The sequence below is a fragment of the Hyla sarda genome, chromosome 1, assembly GCF_029499605.1.
Source record: "Hyla sarda isolate aHylSar1 chromosome 1, aHylSar1.hap1, whole genome shotgun sequence".
Classification (NCBI taxonomy): domain Eukaryota; kingdom Metazoa; phylum Chordata; class Amphibia; order Anura; family Hylidae; genus Hyla; species Hyla sarda.
Genome location: NC_079189.1, coordinates 142046339 through 142067540, shown reverse-complemented (window position 1 = coordinate 142067540; position 21202 = coordinate 142046339). Strand labels below are relative to the sequence as shown.

At 45.9% G+C, this 21202-nt stretch overlaps 1 protein-coding gene across 2 annotated transcripts in view; it reads right to left on the bottom strand.

Annotated features, from left to right (window-relative positions):
• TMEM154 (transmembrane protein 154) overlaps positions 1–21202 on the bottom strand; it is a 98034-nt gene that overhangs the window by 60071 nt on the left and 16761 nt on the right. For both annotated transcript variants that reach the window (XM_056562705.1, XM_056562697.1), the window contains exon 3: positions 1127–1388. In XM_056562705.1, the coding sequence (XP_056418680.1) occupies positions 1127–1388 (262 nt within the window). The remainder of the gene's footprint in view (positions 1–1126; positions 1389–21202) is intronic.

Sequence of the window (21202 nt, the reverse complement as noted above, 5' to 3'; positions counted from 1 at the left end):
TGGGAGATACTGTATATATAATGTGAGGGGTGGACTCACTTATGTGAGATACTGTATATATAATGTGAGGGGTGGACTCAATTATGGGAGATACTGTATATATAATGTGAGGGGTGGACTCACTTATGGGAGATACTGTATATATAATGTGAGGGGTGGACTCACTTATGTGAGATACTGTATATATAATGTGAGGGGTGTACTCAATTATGTGAGATACTGTATATATAATGTGAGGGGTGGACTCACTTATGGGAGATACTGTATATATAATGTGAGGGGTGGACTCACTTATGTGAGATACTGTATATATAATGTGAGGGGTGGACTCACTTATGTGAGATACTGTATATATAATGTGAGGGGTGTACTCAATTATGTGAGATACTGTATATATAATGTGAGGGGTGGACTCACTTATGTGAGATACTGTATATATAATGTGAGGGGTGTACTCAATTATGTGAGATACTGTATATAAAATGTGAGGGGTGGACTCACTTATGTGAGATACTGTATATAAAATGTGAGGGGTGGACTCACTTATGTGAGATACTGTATATATAATGTGAGGGGTGGACTCACTTATGTGAGATACTGTATATATAATGTGAGGGGTGTACTCAATTATGTGAGATACTGTATATATAATGTGAGGGGTGGACTCACTTATGTGAGATACTGTATATAATGTGAGGGGTGTACTCAATTATGTGAGATACTGTATATATAATGTGAGGGGTGGACTCACTTATGTGAGATACTGTATATATAATGTGAGGGGTGTACTCAATTATGTGAGATACTGTATATATAATGTGAGGTGTGGACTCAATTATGGGAGATACTGTATATATAATGTGAGGGGTGGACTCACTTATGGGAGATACTGTATATATAATGTGAGGGGTGTACTCAATTATGGGAGATACTGTATATATAATGTGAGGGGTGGACTCAATTATGGGAGATACTGTATATATAATGTGAGGGGTGTACTCAATTATGGGAGATACTGTATATATAATGTGAGGGGTGTACTCAATTATGGGAGATACTGTAAATTCCAGTGGTGTACCCCTTTAAGGCCTTATAACACAGGGCTCATATAAACCAAACAGTTTACCTTCTTGCTGTTTTTTTCGTCTTTTGCGCCGTACAATTAAAATAATGATGGGTATCAGCAAAATCAGAATGATGGCAGGAGTGGCATATATCAGGATAGAGATTAAATCTGAACCAAAAACATCAGGTGATTCTGTGATTTCATCATCTGTTCCATTGAAGGCGTTAAATGTGACAAAGGATAAAGTCTGGTCTTCTTGAGTAGTTAATATGGGGGTTGTCTGGCTGGTTGTTATGGGCTCTTCTTCAGTAGTCTCAGCCATCTGTAAAATAAGCACAGTGGTTGTATAAGACTTTGATTGTCTAGTGGTTTTGGCTTCTGTACTAATTTCCCATAGCCAACCTTGCAGTATTGGTTTAAAAAAATCTTCTTATATAGTTGTCTGCCACCCCTATGCAAAAACAGCCCCGAACTAATTAGGGCCCATACACAGTATAACATTTTTAGGGAAAGTCTGAGTGGAGATTCCATGTGCATTCCATGTTGACAGAATTGGTGCTAATGTCCATGGGAACATTAAAGAAGATGTCCGGCGCAGACTTTTTCTATTCCATCCTGCCCGGGCTGCAAAAAAAAACCACAAAACAAACTTTCACTTACCTCCAAATGTTGCCCCGGAGGTCCCCAACAGCTGATCGGTGGGCCGGGCTGTCTGCTTCCTACTTCCTTTAGCCCGGTACGTCACACAGCGCTTCAGCCTATCACCGGCCGCAGCGATGTCCTGCCTCGGCCGGTGATAGGCTGAAGCGCTGTGTGACGTACCGGGCTAAAGGAAGTAGGAAGTAAACAGCCTGGCCCACCGATCAGCTGTTGTGGAGCTCCGGGGGCAACATATGGAGGTAAATGACAGTTTGTTTTGTATTTTTTTGCAGCCCAGGCAGGATGGAATAGAAAAAGTCTGCGTCGGACATCTCCTTTAATCTGCATTCCAATGAAAGAAGTGCATTTCCAGGCAGAATTTCAATGAAAGTATAAACATGTTCATTCTTTCAGCATAGTCCAAAATCTGGAATTTTCTCAGTGGAAATTCCTCACTATGAACTAAGCAGCAGAGTTAAAGGGGTACTCCAGTGGAAAACTTTTTTTTTTTTCTGGTGCCAGAAAGTTAAAGGGGTATTCCAGGCCAAAACTTTTTTTATATATCAACTGGCTCCGAAAAGTTAAACAGATTTGTAAATTACTTCTATTAAAAAATCTTAATCCTTTCTATAGTTATTAGCTTCTGAAGTTTTCTGTCTAACTGCTCAATGATGATGTCACGTCCCGGGAGCTGTGCATGATGGGAGAATATCCCCATAGGTACTGCACAGCTCCCGGGACGTGAGTCATCAGAAAGCAGTTAGACAGAAAAAAAACAACTCAACTTCAGAAGCTAATAACTATTGAAAGGATTAAGATTTTTTTATCGAAGTAATTTACAAATCTGTTTGACTTTCCGGCGCCAGTTGATATATAAAAAAAAGTTTTGGCCTGGAATACCCCTTTAAACAGATTTGTAAATTACTTCTATTAAAAAATCTTAATCCTTTTAGTAGTTTTTAGCAGCTGTATACTACTGAGGAAATTTTTTACTTTTTGAATTTCTTTTTTGTCTTGTCCACAGTGCTCTCTGCTGACACCTCTGTCCGTGTTAGGAACTGTCTAGAGCAGCATAGGTTTGCTATAAGGATTTTCTCCTGCTCTGGACAGTTCCTGATACGGGCATCAGGTGTCAGCAGAGAGCACTGTGGACAACACAAAAAAGAAATTCCAAAAATAAAGATTTTCTTCTGTAGCAGACAGCTGCTAAAAAGTACAGGAAGGATTAAGATTTTTCAATAGAAGTAATTAACAAATATGTTTAACTTTCTGGCACCAGTTAAAAAGAAAGAAAAAAGTTTTACACCGGAGTACCCATTTAAAAACAATTGGAGGCATCTGCAAGTGGAATTCCGCTTAGAAAAATTTTGTTTGCATGGGCCCTTAAAGGGGTACTCCGGCCCTAAGACATTTTACCCCCTTATCCAAAGGATAGGGGATAAGATGTCTGATCGCGGGGGTCATGCCCCCTCTCATAGGCTTGCATTGAGGCGGCGGCGTGACATCACAATGGGGTGGGGTCGTGACATCACGATACTCCGGCTCCGTGGTCGTGAGTCTTCAGACACAGAGCTATAATAGCTCCGTGCAGCTGAGACAGGTGGGTGCTGCATGAGAGATTGTGGGGGTCCCCAGTGGCAGGACCCCCGCGATCAGACCTTTTATCCTTTGGATAGGGGAAAAGATGTCTTAGGGCCAGAGTACCCCTTTAAGGCCTGAAAAGGGCCACCATCTGGGATTTCGGAGCCCCATACAGTCTGCCCCAAACAAGTTCTTTCTAAATAGCAAAGTAGCTAACATGTAGACAAGTTTTTAAGTGCAATCTGGGCTGGTGTGAGATTGTGCAAAAATGTGAGTGTTAGTGCAAAATCTGTGAACATTTTTAAAAAGTCGTGGTTGATCAAACCTTAAACAATGTAAAAAGCTAACCCTACCACATGATATGTAAGTTGTTTTCTTGAATGAGTCTAAAGGTATTGCACAAAAATTGCTCCTTTTTCACTCATTGTGCAAAAATTTGCGACTTTTTACCACCCCCCCCCCCCCCAAAAAAAAACATGTAAAAACAATGATAAATGTTACCCTTTAATTGTATGTCTGTAAGAATTAAGGCCATAAAATGAATACATGTGTGCACAAATAGCTGTTTTACTATTCAGTTAAAGGGGTACTCAGGTGGAAAAATATTTTTAAATCAACTGGTGCCAAAAAGTTAAACAGATTTGTAAATTACTTCTATTAAAAAATCTTAATCCTTCCAGTACTTATCAGCCGCTGTATACTACAGAGGAAGTTGAATAGTTATTTTCTGTCTGACCATAGTCCTCTCTGGTGCCACCTCTGTCCATGTCAGGAACTTTCCAGAGCAGGAAAGGTTTCGCTATGGGGATTTGTTCCTGCTCTGGAAAGTTCCTGACATGGACAGAGGTGGCAGCAGAGAGCACTATGGTCAGACAGAAAAGAACTACACAACTTCCTCTGTAGTATACAACAGCTGATAAGTACCCTTTTATTGTGAACTCAAAATAGAAATAAAAACAATTTTTTAAGCGTTACTGTTGTTAGAAACAACTTTTTTTTATTTAATACTTAAAAAAATAAGCATTTTCCTATTATACTTCATTAAAAATGAAAACTGCCACTAGGGGTCTGTGTCTCCTTAATTTTGCAAACAAACCCTGGTATCCAAGTCTTTTTGGTCCTAACAAATATTTTGGACCTGGGGGTGTGGTTATCTCCCTGCTGTGTCTCAGTGCTGTGTATAATCCAGCTTTCACCATTGTGAGCTGAACCCCTGTAAGATCCAGTTGGCTCGAAGTCTTTTCAGAAGAGAAGCATTTCCATGTATGCTGACAAGCAATACAAGGTGCTAAATGATTATTTATATGCAAAATGATTTCTTTTTGGTCATTTTATGAACCAATTTCTTGTGTATTTGCATCCTATAGGTTCCACATGGCTGCTTTAGGGTTATATAAAGTATGCACTTTGGGCACAAAGCTTTGCAAATATAAAAATGCATTTTTTTCTGGCATAAAATGGAGGTTTATCTTGTGTACATATTAGGTTCCACATGGCATATAACTCTATTTTAAAAAGCATGCACTTAAGGCACAAAGCTATGCAAATGTAAAAATGTTTGTGCAGACCTCAAAAGGGAAAAGGAGGGGGGAGAAAGGAGCGAGTTTGTCATAGCCCCCCCCCCCCCCAGCCACCAGGAGAAGTGCAAGCAGAGTATACATAGTAATATATAGATCAAAAGGTATTTTACATTTAAAAAAACATGCATATTATTACAGTGGGGATCAAAAGTTTAGGCACCCCAGGTAAAAAAATGTATTAATGTGCATAAAGAAGCCTAGGAAAGATGTAAAAATCTCCAAAAGGCATCAAATTACAAATTAGACATTCTTATAATAGATCAACAAAAGTTAGATTTTATTTCCATCATTTACACTTTCAAAATTTCTACTCTTGAGATGTTCCCTGTGCCATTGGCTGCAATACAACCCCAAAGCATGATTGATCCACCCCCATGCTAAACAGTTGGACAGAGGTTCTTTTCATTAAATTATGTTCCCCTTCTTCTCCAAATGTACCTTTGCTCATTCCTGCCAAAAAGTTCAATTTTAACCTCATCAGTCCACAGAACTTGTTTCCAAAATGCATCTGGCTTGTCTATATGTTCATTTGCAAAGTTCAAACGCTGATTTTTGTGATGAGGACGTAGAAGAGGTTTTCTTCTGATGACTCTTCCATGAAGACCATATTTGTACAAATATCTCTTTATAGAGGAATAGTGTACCACAACTCCAGTGTCTGCCAGATCTTTCTGGAGGGATTGTGCAGTCAATCGTGGGTTTTGAATAGTTTTTCTCAAAATCCTGCTGTTCTGTCTGATATTTTTCTTTGTCTTCCAGATCTTGCTTTAACTTCCGCTGTTCCTGATGACTGCCATTTCTTCATTACATTCCAAACAGAGGATATTGACATCTTAAAACGTTTTGCTATCTTCTTATAGCCTTCTCCAGCTTTGTGAGCGTCAACTATTTTCAGTTTGAGATTTCTAGACAACTGCTTAGAAGAACCCATGGTGCTGATTGTTGGGGCAAGGTCAAATGAGTCTGGGCATTTAAAACCTTTAAGATTGACATCATCTGGTCTTCTCAGATGATGATTGAGAACAATCCATGACACTGGCAGGTCTCAGCTTTGCAAAGGGGGGAGTGCATGCTATAAAATCTAACTTTTGTTGACATATCATAAGAATGTCTAATCTGTAATTTGATGCCTTTTGGAGATTTTTCCATCTTTCCTTGGCTTCTTTATGCACATTAATACAAATTTTTACCTGGGGTGCCCAAACTTTTGATCCCCACTGTACAAATACAGCTGTTAGGACAAATTGTTGCATTAACTTGAGCATTTTTTTTCAAACTTTCTTACTAATGACAGTTACGCTTTAAGCCATCAAACAGTTTTAGGACTCAAAAATGGCCCAAAAAATGGCCCAAAAATATTGTGTGTGACAATAGCCCAGCACTTTCTTGTGATGTAGTGATATTCACAGCAAAATTGTAGATCCATAATGCACGCCACCATTACTGTGGTATTTGATAGCAATGGTTTCTGGTATTATGGATCTATAATAAAGCTGTGACTTTTCTCTACTGTATCCAACAAATATTTACAGAAACATTAAATATAGATTATAAACATTCACGTACACACACACATGCACAATAAATGCTGTACACATTATATACATATACACACTTTATATAGATACACTCATGCACATACTGTAACATATATTCGCACATAGTACTAACCCACACACAAATAGGCACATTCCTTAGGTACAAAAATATACACACATACATATACATACTGTCACGATGCCGGCTGGCAGGTAGTGGACCCTCTGTGCCAGAGAGGGATTGGCGTGGACCGTGCTAGTGGACCGGTTCTAAGCCACTACTGGTTTTCACCAGAGCCCGCCGCAAAGCGGGATGGTCTTGCTGCGGCGGTAGTGACCAGGTCGTATCCACTAGCAACGGCTCACCTCTCTGGCTGCTGAAGATAGGCGCGGTACAAGGGAGTAGGCAGAAGCAAGGTCGGACGTAGCAGAAGGTCGGGGCAGGCAGCAAGGATCGTAGTCAGGGGCAACGGCAGAAGGTCTGGAAACACAGGCAAGGAACACACAAGGAACGCTTTCACTGGCACTAAGGCAACAAGATCCGGCAAGGGAGTGCAAGGGAAGTGAGGCAATATAGGGAAGTGCACAGGTGAAAACCCTAATTGGAACCACTGCGCCAATCAGCGGCGCAGTGGCCCTTTAAATCGCAGAGACCCGGCGCGCGCGCGCCCTAGGGAGCGGGGCCGCGCGCGCCGGGACAGAACAGACGGGGAGCGAGTCAGGTAGGGGAGCCGGGGTGCGCATCGCGAGCGGGCGCTACCCGCATCGCGAATCGCATCCCGGCTGGCAGCAGGATCGCAGCGCCCCGGGTCAGAGGACGTGACCGGAGCGCTGCAGCGGAGGGAGTGAAGCGAGCGCTCCGGGGAGGAGCGGGGACCCGGAGCGCTCGGCGTAACAGTACCCCCCCCCTTGGGTCTCCCCCTCTTCTTGGAGCCTGAGAACCTGAGGAGCAGACTTTTGTCAAGGATGTTGTCCTCAGGTTCCCAGGATCTCTCTTCAGGACCACAACCCTCCCAGTCTACTAAAAAAAAATTTTTCCCTCTGACCTTTTTGGCAGCCAAAATTTCCTTGACCGAGAAGACGTCCGAGGAGCCGGAAACAGGAGTGGGAGGAACAGATTTGGGAGAAAAACGGTTGAGGATGAGTGGTTTGAGAAGAGAGACGTGAAAGGCATTAGGGATACGAAGAGAAGGAGGAAGAAGAAGTTTATAAGAGACAGGATTAATTTGACACAAAATTTTGAAAGGACCAAGATAGCGTGGTCCCAACTTGTAGCTAGGGACACGGAAGCGGACATATTTAGCGGAGAGCCATACCTTGTCTCCAGGGGAAAAAACGGGGGGAGCTCTTCTTTTCTTATCCGCGAACCTCTTCATGCGTGAAGAAGCCTGTAAGAGAGAATTTTGGGTCTCTCTCCATATAATGGAAAGGTCACGAGAAATTTCATCCACAGCGGGCAGACCAGAGGGCAAGGGGGTAGGGAGGGGGGGAAGAGGGTGACGGCCGTACACCACGAAAAATGGGGATTTGGAGGAAGATTCAGAGACCCTGAAGTTATACGAGAATTCGGCCCATGGAAGGAGATCTGCCCAGTCATCCTGGCGGGAGGAAACAAAATGTCGCAAATAATCACCCAGGATCTGGTTAATTCTTTCTACTTGTCCATTGGACTGGGGATGATATGCAGAGGAAAAATTTAATTTAATCTTGAGTTGTTTACAGAGAGCTCTCCAGAATTTAGACACGAATTGGACCCCTCTATCCGAGACAATCTGCGTAGGCAACCCGTGAAGACGAAAAATGTGTACAAAAAATTGTTTAGCCAACTGAGGCGCAGAAGGAAGACCAGGAAGAGGGATGAAATGTGCCATTTTGGAGAATCGATCAACGACCACCCAAATAACGGTGTTGCCACGGGAAGGGGGTAAATCAGTAATAAAATCCATACCAATCAGAGACCAAGGCTGTTCGGGGACAGGCAGAGGATGAAGAAAACCAGCGGGCTTCTGGCGAGGAGTCTTATCCCGGGCACAGATAGTGCAGGCTCGCACAAAGTCCCCAACATCCGTCTCCAGAGTCGGCCACCAATAGAAGCGGGAGATGAGTTGCACAGATTTCTTGATGCCCGCATGACCTGCGAGATGGGAGGAGTGACCCCATTTGAGGATTCCGAGGCGTTGGCGTGGAGAAACAAAGGTCTTTCCTGGAGGAGTCTGCCTGATGGAGGCAGGAGAAGTGGAGATCAGGCAGTCAGGTGGAATGATGTGTTGCGGAGGGAGATCAACTTCTGAGGCATCCGAGGAACGAGAGAGAGCATCGGCCCTAATGTTCTTATCGGCAGGACGAAAGTGAATCTCAAAATTAAATCGGGCAAAGAACAGAGACCACCGGGCCTGGCGAGGATTCAGCCGTTGGGCCGACTGGAGGTAGGAGAGGTTCTTGTGGTCGGTGTAGATAATAACAGGAAATCTTGATCCCTCCAGCAGATGCCTCCATTCCTCAAGTGCTAATTTAATGGCTAGAAGCTCTCGATCCCCGATGGAGTAGTTCCTCTCCGCTGGAGAGAAGGTCCTAGAGAAAAAACCAGAAGTGACAGCATGCCCGGAAGAATTTTTTTGTAGAAGAACAGCTCCAGCTCCTACTGAGGAGGCATCAACCTCCAATAGGAAGGGTTTGGAAGGGTCAGGTCTGGAGAGCACGGGAGCCGAAGAAAAGGCAGACTTGAGTCGTTTAAAGGAGTCTTCTGCTTGAGGAGGCCAGGACTTGGGATCAGCATTTTTTTTGGTTAAAGCCACGATAGGAGCCACAATGGTAGAAAAATGTGGAATAAATTGCCTGTAATAATTGGCGAACCCCAAAAAGCGTTGGATAGCACGGAGTCCGGAGGGGCGTGGCCAATTTAAGACGGCAGAGAGTTTGTCTGGATCCATCTGTAGTCCCTGGCCAGAGACCAAATATCCTAGAAAAGGAAGAGATTGGCATTCAAACAGACATTTCTCAATTTTGGCATAGAGTTGGTTGTCACGAAGTCTCTGAAGAACCATACGGACATGCTGGCGGTGTTCTTCTAGATTGGCAGAAAAAATTAGGATATCGTCCAGATATACCACAACACAGGAGTATAACAGATCACGAAAAATTTCATTGACAAAGTCTTGGAAGACGGCAGGGGCATTGCACAGTCCAAAGGGCATGACCAGATACTCAAAGTGTCCATCTCTGGTGTTAAATGCCGTTTTCCACTCGTCCCCCTCTCTGATGCGGATGAGGTTATAGGCGCCTCTTAAGTCCAATTTAGTGAAGATGTGGGCACCTTGGAGGCGATCAAAGAGTTCAGAGATGAGGGGTAAGGGGTAGCGGTTCTTAACCGTGATTTTATTAAGACCGCGGTAGTCAATGCAAGGACGTAGGGAGCCATCTTTTTTGGACACAAAGAAAAATCCGGCTCCGGCAGGAGAGGAGGATTTACGGATAAAGCCCTTTTTTAGATTCTCCTGGACGTATTCGGACATGGCAAGAGTCTCTGGGGCAGAGAGAGGATAAATTCTGCCCCGGGGTGGAGTAGTACCCGGGAGGAGGTCGATAGGGCAATCATAAGGCCTGTGAGGAGGTAGAGTCTCAGCTTGTTTTTTGCAGAAAACATCCGCGAAGTCCATATAGGCCTTAGGGAGACCGGTTACTGGAGGAACCACAGAGTTACGGCAAGGGTTACTGGGAACCGGTTTTAGACAGTTCTTGGAACAAGAGGACCCCCAACTCTTGATCTCCCCAGTGGACCAATCCAGGGTTGGGGAATGAAGTTGAAGCCAGGGAAGTCCAAGGAGAATCTCCGAGGTGCAATTGGGGAGGACCAAAAGTTCAATCCTCTCATGATGAGATCCGATGCTCATAAGAAGGGGCTCCGTGCGGAAACGTATGGTACAGTCCAATCTTTCATTATTTACACAATTGATGTAGAGGGGTCTGGCGAGACTGGTCACTGGGATGTTGAACCTGTTGACGAGAGAGGCCAAAATAAAATTTCCTGCAGATCCAGAGTCCAAGAAGGCCACTGTAGAGAAGGAGAAGGCAGAGGCAGACATCCGCACAGGCACAGTAAGACGTGGAGAAGCAGAGTAGACATCAAGGACTGTCTCACCTTTGTGCGGAGTCAGCGTACGTCTTTCCAGGCGGGGAGGACGGATAGGACAATCCCTCAGGAAGTGTTCGGTACTAGCACAGTACAGGCAGAGGTTCTCCATACGGCGTCGTGTCCTCTCTTGAGGTGTCAGGCGAGACCGGTCGACCTGCATAGCCTCCACGGCGGGAGGCACAGGAACAGATTGCAGGGGACCAGAGGAGAGAGGAGCCGAGGAGACGAAACGCCTCGTGCGAACAGAGTCCATATCTTGGCGGAGTTCCTGACGCCTTTCAGAAAAACGCATGTCAATGCGAGTGGCTAGGTGAATAAGTTCATGTAGATTAGCAGGAATTTCTCGTGCGGCCAGAACATCTTTAATGTTGCTGGATAGGCCTTTTTTGAAGGTCGCGCAGAGGGCCTCATTATTCCAGGACAATTCTGAAGCAAGTGTACGGAATTGTACGGCATACTCGCCAACGGAAGAATTACCCTGGACCAGGTTCAACAGGGCAGTCTCAGCAGAAGAGGCTCGGGCAGGTTCCTCAAAGACACTTCGGATTTCCGAGAAGAAGGAGTGTACAGAGGCAGTGACGGGGTCATTGCGGTCCCAGAGCGGTGTGGCCCATGACAGGGCTTTTCCGGACAGAAGACTGACTACGAAAGCCACCTTAGACCTTTCAGTGGGAAACAGGTCCGACATCATCTCCAGATGCAGGGAACATTGGGAAAGAAAGCCACGGCAAAACTTAGAGTCCCCATCAAATTTATCCGGCAAGGATAAGCGTATCCCAGGAGCGGCCACTCGCTGCGGAGGAGGTGCAGGAGCTGGCGGAGGAGATGACTGCTGAAGCTGTGGTAGCAACTGTTGTAGCATAACGGTCAGTTGAGACAGCTGTTGGCCTTGTTGCGCTATCTGTTGTGACTGCTGGGCGACCACCGTGGTGAGGTCAGCGACAACTGGCAGAGGAACTTCAGCGGGATCCATGGCCGGATCTACTGTCACGATGCCGGCTGGCAGGTAGTGGACCCTCTGTGCCAGAGAGGGATTGGCGTGGACCGTGCTAGTGGACCGGTTCTAAGCCACTACTGGTTTTCACCAGAGCCCGCCGCAAAGCGGGATGGTCTTGCTGCGGCGGTAGTGACCAGGTCGTATCCACTAGCAACGGCTCACCTCTCTGGCTGCTGAAGATAGGCGCGGTACAAGGGAGTAGGCAGAAGCAAGGTCGGACGTAGCAGAAGGTCGGGGCAGGCAGCAAGGATCGTAGTCAGGGGCAACGGCAGAAGGTCTGGAAACACAGGCAAGGAACACACAAGGAACGCTTTCACTGGCACTAAGGCAACAAGATCCGGCAAGGGAGTGCAAGGGAAGTGAGGCAATATAGGGAAGTGCACAGGTGAAAACCCTAATTGGAACCACTGCGCCAATCAGCGGCGCAGTGGCCCTTTAAATCGCAGAGACCCGGCGCGCGCGCGCCCTAGGGAGCGGGGCCGCGCGCGCCGGGACAGAACAGACGGGGAGCGAGTCAGGTAGGGGAGCCGGGGTGCGCATCGCGAGCGGGCGCTACCCGCATCGCGAATCGCATCCCGGCTGGCAGCAGGATCGCAGCGCCCCGGGTCAGAGGACGTGACCGGAGCGCTGCAGCGGAGGGAGTGAAGCGAGCGCTCCGGGGAGGAGCGGGGACCCGGAGCGCTCGGCGTAACACATACACACACACACCCACAGATATAGACAGCTTGGAGGTCAGTACCAGCAGGATTTCTCCTCCTCACAGCAGGTACTGTGCAGCATTTCCCCCACAAATCCATTTCCTATTCTGTCCCAACTGCAGAGAAGAGGAGGAAGCAGCCTGGGGCCTTACTGAGGAGGTGGGGCGAGGCCAAGGAAAGTAGGAATGGCTTGCTTGCAGCCAGTGTGGGCAGGGCAAGTTATATATGTTTAATAAAAAGAATGGGACCTGCTGCCTGGCAAGGGGCTGTTGTTTTTACCTAACTGTTGTGGTATGTGGGAATTTGGTGGCAGAGCCAACAGCAACAGACCCCTTTTTTATGGTATATTTGGCCCTGACCACTGATTGTAGTCCTGCCAGTATTCCCCTGATGGACTCCAAAAGACTGTATCCTGTGGTATATAACACCAAGACATGAGCAGTAGATCCTATAAAGAAGCACTACAGTTTTTTTCCCTTGCCCATACCAGCACAGTCACCACCACTAGTTCTACAGCACTGTTGGTTTTACTCCAGCACAGCTGTACCTATGTATTTCATTACTGTAACCAGGTCATGTGATAACCAGTCTTACCCAAAAAAAAATCACAGCGCTTAATGGGTCAGAGGCAGTGGTCAGTCCTGGGTCATCTGAGGCTGGGTTCACACTACAGTTTCTCATTACGGTTCCCGTATACGGCTGGGACTTAATCACGGCGACCGCACTCAGCCGTATTCGGGAACCGTAGTTAATGTATTTCTATGAGCCGACCGGAGTGAACCGCAGTCTCCGGTCGGCTGCTTTTTTGGCCGTATGTGGTTTCCTGACCGCAGGCAAAAACGTGGTGTGAATGCACCCTTACTCTGACACACACAGGTGTTTCAGAGAAATCATAGCTTATAAAGCAATGGGAACCCAGGTAACTAATAACTGGGGTGGTTTCCAGCAGCTATTCTCCGTCCTACCGGAGAGACATTTCCCTCAGGGCCGGCAAGGCACAGAGCAGCCGTGTGGACTCCCCCCTGTGACTACTTACCCAGTTCCCTGCAGCATTTTAAAACTAAGGTTTCAGAGCTGATCATAGTATTACGGGACCCCACTCCCTGCCCCTGTTTTATTACAAAGGTTACAGATTCCCTTTAATTGTGAAAAACTGTAAGGTTATGCACTAGGGCCAAGGCAACAAAATGTCTGACTATGTATTAAATAGTAAAACACTAGGTAAAACTGCCACTAAGAAGGTATTTATTAATATTGATGAATGCTAAACTCAGTTTTAGTGACCAGTACCAGGCAGCTTCTGCCAAGCAAATACAATTATGGACCTAATCAAAAGAAACTTAGAGGCTCATAACAAGAACATAGTCAGACTACACGTGTACAATATTGGGCACCTGTATACAAAAAGGACACAATGGAAATGGAGAGGGTGCAGAGGAAGGAGACCAAGATAATAAGGAGAATGGATGGACTACAGTACCAACACAGGTTATCAAGCTTGGGGTTATTTATTTTGGAAAAAAAAAAATCTAGTAAGTGATCTGATCACAATATACAAATATATGAATGGACAGAGATCTATTTTTTACTACTATGAAATCCCATTTGTACCTTCTCTAGTACAGTAATTAATTTGTATAACATCCTTTAGAATGTATAAAGTCCTAGAACATTTTAGTCACACACTTAAACAGCTCAATGTTCCCTTTTAGGATACTTCCCCTCTGTGTTTCATTACCATTCATTTCAATAGGCCTGCCAAAAAAATCTACAATAGTGGCAGATGGGACCGATTGAGGTGAACGATGCAGCAGATTGCCCTACCACTGTGAGATATCAATGTGGGAACGTGCCCTTTATGTTCCCTCACTGGGCACTATGATTCCACAGTATTGTTACTCTTAGGCTCCATTCACATCACGATTTGCCCCTATGGCTGCCGGGTCTCATTCACTAAAATAAGCCGACCAGAGTCAGATAGTGACTCCGGCCGGCTCATTTTAGCCTTGTATCCGGTTTTGTGACAGGACCTAAAAAACGTGGTTTACGGGAGCGCCAGATTTTAAAATTTGTTCACAAGAAAGCTAAGGAACATAGCACAATACTGTCTTGTTGTGTATAAGTGCAATACTTTATTTTAAAAACACATGAGCATTAAATATCACACGTCTTCTGTGGCACTAAAGGATTAAAGGGGTATTCCAGGCCAAAACTTTTTTGTATATATCAACTGGCTCCGGAAAGTTAAACAGATTTGTAAATTACTTCTATTAAAAAATCTTAATCCTTCCAATAGTTATTAGCTTCTGAAGTTGAGCTGTTGTTTTCTGTCTAACTGCTGTCTGATGACTCACGTCCCGGGAGCTGTGCTGCTCCTATGGGGATATTTTCCCATCATGCACAGCTCCCGGGCCATGACATCATCATTGAGCAGTTAGACAGAAAACTTCAGAAGCTAATAACTATTGGAAGGATTAAGATTTTTTAATAGAAGTAATTTACAAATCTGTTTAACTTTCCGGAGCCAGTTGATATATATATATAAAAAAAGTGTTTGCCTGGAATAGCCCTTTAACTAAATCAATCCACACTTTATAGCTGCGATGACATCACTGCACTGCGCCAGCCTACATCAAGTTTTGCAGACAGACTGAAGTGCCTGTAAGGAGAGGCTGACGGCTCCTTTTTCTGTCATTGTATTCAACTACATCTGCATCCTTAAGACACAGGTGTAGTCAAAAAGAGCGCAACCACCTCTTTCTTGCATATAGTGAATGGGCTCCACTGCCCCCGTTAGCTATTAAACGGACTCCATTCCATGCTGGGTGTAATTGTCTTCTACCTTAACTGGACTGAGCATTTCCCTCAAACTTTTATTTCTGTATTAAAAAAAAAAAAAAAAATCCTTTTATTTGGTTATTTAGATATAATGTTAATCATGTTGTAATATCTCAGCACATAGATTTTGATCAACATTTTGAGTAAATATCTTGCTGTGGTCTCCTTCCTCTATTTTTGTGTTTTATAAGTCATGTATACCACTAAATCCCTATCTATGAAGAATTATCTCTTTCTAAAGAAACTCTTACTTCCCACTTTTGACTATTTCATATATATATATATATATATATATATATATATATATATCCTGTTTGACTTTTCTTTTTTTGACTACAAATACCATAATTCAATTTTGCTCCCTCCCACACATCAGCCACCCCACCCATTGAAACATAAATGAGCTGCATCCATTCTAAAGACCTGTGGTTTTCAAACAGGGTGCCTACAGCTGTTGCATTAGTTTCAGATTGATCTCTCTCCAACCAAGCGATTGCTCCACCCATTGAAGCAGACAGGCTCCCTGTCATCAGCTGACTAGTGAGTCAGGTCTCGGCCGCAATGCAAGCTGGGAAAAATCTGAGACAACAGTCATTTTGTATGCTGTTAAAAATAAATATTGGGGTGAAAATCACAGAAGAATTGTGAGAAAACCGTCACACACAGGTAAAGACACTATATTATTATATTAAAGGGGTTATCCAGGAAAAAACATTTTTTTTATATATCAACTGGCTCCAGAAAGTTAAACAGATTTGTAAATTACTTCCATTAAAAAATCTTAATCCTTTCAGTGTCTCGGGAACCGCCCAGTTTAGAAGCAAATCCCCATAGCAAACCTCTTCTAAACTGGGCGGTTCCCGAGACACATGTCATCAGAGAGCACTTAGACAGAAAAGAACAACCTTAACTTCAGAAGCTTATAAGTACTGAAAGGATTAAGATTTTTTAATAGAAGTAATTTACAAATCTGTTTAACTTTCTGGAGCCAGTTGATATATATAAAAGTTTTTTCCCTGGATAACCCCTTTAACTACACTAACTTTACAGCCCCTGTAGCATAGTCAAATAAAAAAAATGCAGAAATATCCCTTTAATTCATAGTGTTACTAAAATACCACTTTTACAGCTGCTTCTTTACAGCTGCTTCTAGTGTGCTTTAATTTTGTCAGGCAAAACTGTCACGATGCCGGCTGGCAGGAGGACTGTCACGATGCCGGCTGGCAGGAGGTGGATCCTCTGTGCCAGAGAGGGATTGGCGAGGACCGCGCTAGTGGACCGGTTCTAAGCCACTACAGGTTTTCACCAGAGCCCGCCGCAAAGCGGGATGGTCTTGCTGCGGCGGTAGTGACCAGGTCGTATCCACTAGCAACGGCTCACCTCTCTGACTGCTGAAGATAGGCGAGGTACAAGGGAGTAGGCAGAAGCAAGGTCGGACGTAGCAGAAGGTCGAGGGCAGGCGGCAAGGATCGTAGTCAGGGGCAACGGCAGGAGGTCAGGAACACGGGCTAGGAACAGACAAGGGAACGCTTTCACTAGGCACTAATGCAACAAGATCCGGCAAGGGAGTGCAGGGGAAGTGAGGTAATATAGGGAAGTGCACAGGTGATCACACTAATTGGTAATTGGGAAGATTGGGCCAGGCACCAACATTGGTGCACTGGCCCTTTAAATCGCAGAGACCCGGCGCGCGCGCGCCCTAGGGAGCGGAGCCGCGCGCGCCGGGACAGGACCGACGGAGAGCGAGTCAGGTACGGGGACCGGGGTGCGCATCGCGAGCGGGCGCCACCCGCATCGCGAATCGCATCCCGGCTGGAGGCGGTACCGCAGCGCACCCGGTCAGTGGATCTGACCGGGGCGCTGCAGCAACGAGAATGAGGCGAGCGCTCCGGGGAAGAACGGGGACCCGGAGCGCTCGGCGTAACAGTACCCCCCCCCTTGGGTCTCCCCCTCTTCTTGGGGCCAAAGAACCTGAGGAAAAAAAACTTAATTTTTCCGAGATGAGGTCCGATGCACATTAGGAGGGGTTCTGTGCGGAAACGCACGAGACAGTCCAATCTTTTATTGTTAAAACAATAGATGTAGAGGGGTCTGGCGAGACTGGTCACAGGGACGTAGAACCTGTTGATAAGAGAGGCCAAAAAAAATTTTCCTGCAGATCCGGAATCCAAGAAGACCATGGTAGAGAAGGAGAAGGTAGAGGCAGATATCCGCACAGGCACAGTAAGGCGTGGAGAAGCAGAGTTGACATCAAGAACTGTGTCACCTTTGTGCGGAGTCAGCGTACGTCTTTCCAGGCGGGGAGGACGGGTAGGACAATCCTTCAGGAAGTGTTCGGTACCGGCATAGTACAGGCAAAGATTCTCCATGCGGCGTCGTGTCCTCTCTTGAGGTGTCAAGCGAGACCGGTCAACTTGCATAGCCTCCGCGGCGGGAAGCACAGGAACGGATTGCAGAGGACCAGAGGAGAGAGGAGCCGGGGAGAAAAAACGCTTCGTGCGAACAAAGTCCATATCCAGGCGGAGCTCCAGACGCCATCCGGAAGAACGCATGTCAATGCGAGTGGCAAGATGAATGAGTTCATGTAGGTCAGCAGGAGTCTCTCGTGCGGCCAGAACATCTTTAATGTTGCTGGATAGGCCTTTTTTAAAGGTCGCGCAGAGAACCTCACTATTCCAGGACAACTCGTAAGCAAGAGCACGGAACTGAATGGCGTACTCGCCAACGGAAGAAACACCCTGGGCCAGGTTCAGCAGGGCAATCTCGGCAGAAGAAGCTCGGGCAGGCTCCTCGAAGACACCACGGACCTCAGCGAAGAAGGACTGGACTGTGGCTGTGGCAGAATCATTGCGGTCCCCATCAAATTTGTCCGGCAGGGACAAGCAGGGGTTAAGAACGGCCGGTTGCTGCGGAGGAGTTGCAGGAGCCGGCGGAGGAGATAGTTGTTGCAGCTGTAGCTGTGACTGAAGTTGCTGTATCTGCGGCAGCAGCTGCTGTATCTGTGACTGATGACGCTGTGTCTCGGAGATCAAGTATGCCAGCTGTTGATCTCGTTGGGCGATCTTTACGCCAAATTTGTCCGGCAGGGACAAGCAGGGGTTAGGAACGGCCGGTTGCTGCGGAGGAGTTGCAGGAGCCGGCGGAGGAGATGGTAGTTGCAGCTGTAGCTGTGATTGAAGTTGCTGTATCTGCGGCTGCAGCTGCTGTATCTGTGACTGAAGACGCAGTGCCTCGGAGGTCAAGTATGCCAGCTGTTGATCTCGTTGGGCGATCTTTAGGGCTAGCTGGGCGACCAGTGTAGGATCTTCAGCGGGATCCATGGCCGGATCTACTGTCACGATGCCGGCTGGCAGGAGGACTGTCACGATGCCGGCTGGCAGGAGGTGGATCCTCTGTGCCAGAGAGGGATTGGCGAGGACCGCGCTAGTGGACCGGTTCTAAGCCACTACAGGTTTTCACCAGAGCCCGCCGCAAAGCGGGATGGTCTTGCTGCGGCGGTAGTGACCAGGTCGTATCCACTAGCAACGGCTCACCTCTCTGACTGCTGAAGATAGGCGAGGTACAAGGGAGTAGGCAGAAGCAAGGTCGGACGTAGCAGAAGGTCGAGGGCAGGCGGCAAGGATCGTAGTCAGGGGCAACGGCAGGAGGTCAGGAACACGGGCTAGGAACAGACAAGGGAACGCTTTCACTAGGCACTAATGCAACAAGATCCGGCAAGGGAGTGCAGGGGAAGTGAGGTAATATAGGGAAGTGCACAGGTGATCACACTAATTGGTAATTGGGAAGATTGGGCCAGGCACCAACATTGGTGCACTGGCCCTTTAAATCGCAGAGACCCGGCGCGCGCGCGCCCTAGGGAGCGGAGCCGCGCGCGCCGGGACAGGACCGACGGAGAGCGAGTCAGGTACGGGGACCGGGGTGCGCATCGCGAGCGGGCGCCACCCGCATCGCGAATCGCATCCCGGCTGGAGGCGGTACCGCAGCGCACCCGGTCAGTGGATCTGACCGGGGCGCTGCAGCAACGAGAATGAGGCGAGCGCTCCGGGGAAGAACGGGGACCCGGAGCGCTCGGCGTAACAAAAACCTCCCATACTTTGTATGCCATGACATTTTATGTTATCTTATATGTATTTCCTGGCAACAGTATTATATTTTCCTGTATTATTTTGACATACATTGCTTGAATATTATAACAAAAAAAAGAAGATATTATACCTCTGTTTTTATGAACCTTTCACTGCTAAGATATTGTTTTACTTTTTTGACAAATAACTAAATAATGTCACATGACGTAGGGAACAGTGCAGCCACTGCCCCTACCTACTTCAATCCACTCTAAACAGAGGCCCTCAACTGGGCAATGGTCCCTACACTGAATAGGTGCACAAGGCTAACACTATGGGGAAGTAAAATAGACTAGATCAGAACAGACAGGCCAAGGACAGAAAGAGAATACAGGAAAGGAAGTCCAGTAACAGGCCAAATGGTCATAGCTAGGAGAGGAGTAGCAATACAAATCAGAACCAAGTCAAAGGCAGGCATTCAAGGTTTAACCGGAAGATATGTGTCAGGTTCAAAATGACAGGCAAAGGCACGGTCAGAATACAGGCATTATCCAGGAATGACAAGAACACGGAGAATGATAGATATGGTCGGTGAACCAATCACAGGCATCTACTTGCCGGTTTAAATACTCAACGCTAGAAAGCATGGCACGACAGTGCCGAACCTGAGTGGTCCGGGTCTCTGCCTCCTGCTGGTCATCCTAGCTATGGCAGTATGCATGAGAGGGACTGAGCACAACACGAGAACGCTGATGGGTAAGTTCCTTACAAATAGTGAACCCCTTGGTTCTAACTCTTTAACTCCTCTGAGGATCTAGTCTAACATGTCTCTATCATGACAAGTCTTGGTGCAGGAAGAGGTCTTGGACAGGCAGTGTACACGCAGAAAAGTGTAGTCAGGAACAGGTAAATAGGTAAGGTGGGGAGCACAAGTTTCAGTCAATCAGTCAAACACTGAAGAAGCAAACCAAGTAGAAAAGGGCAGACAAAATTAAATGTAATGAAGTAAGCCAGGATCAAACACAGACTACAGAACACTAAGCGTAGTACACCTTCACATGAAACACTTACATGACTTGCAAACGATTGCCACTCGTGTATATTTGTTATATTTGATTCCATCTCTAACAACAGTATTACTTATTTGGTTCTGCCCAATCATTTATTTATTTGGTGTGGTGTATGCAATCATTATGTATGTATATTATTTCTTAATGATAGCTCTTTTAAGGGTAAAGGGCATCCTTTAGGCTGGCCCCTGCAAAGAACCCCCACCAGCCAGCACAGAAAGTAAAAAATGACTGATACCTCCTATAGCAAAGTCAGCTCACACATGAAAGGGGTTGTCTATGATGAAACAACCCCTTAAATTTACCTTCACCTAAAGGGTTTTCCAAGCTAAGTGTGAATTGCTATTACATTGGAAGTCTGGCCATCGGAATCCCCCAATATCATTATAAAGGGACTGAGGCACCTTTCGCATTTTAAATTCTCCAGGAAAAGGGGGGGGGGGGGGGACAAGCTGTTCCAACAATTACACTTTGTTTAAGGGTCCGAAGCATTTGTAACACTAAAGAAGATAATCTGTGTTATTAGCGATTAGTTAACATGTCATGAAGCATCAGTTTACAGCACGTTTTATGAATTTCCCAATTCTGAGCATTTCAGTTGTTTCTTTCACATAATGGGTGGCTGCTGCTCATCCTGCCATATTTGAAAAGTCATTTAAGGTCCTCAATCATACACAGTATTGTGGTCCACGAATTTATGTTATTTTCCAAATGTACACACTGATTTCCTAGGAGAAAGAACTGGAAGATTGTCAGGAGTTGTCCATACTCATTACAACACTATATTAAGCTCGACAATGTAATGTCTTTTCTAGTTACAATATGTAACATTGAGACAGAGTTAACTTCCCTTATTACCAGTACCTCCCAGTATCAGCTGGATTCCTTAGCAGTGAAGTATCCAAAAAATGTAAAATGACATGCAACTATAGTTCTAGTAATAATTCGACTGCTATCTGTGTACAGGAAATAGTCATTCTTCATGTCAAAGCACAGTCT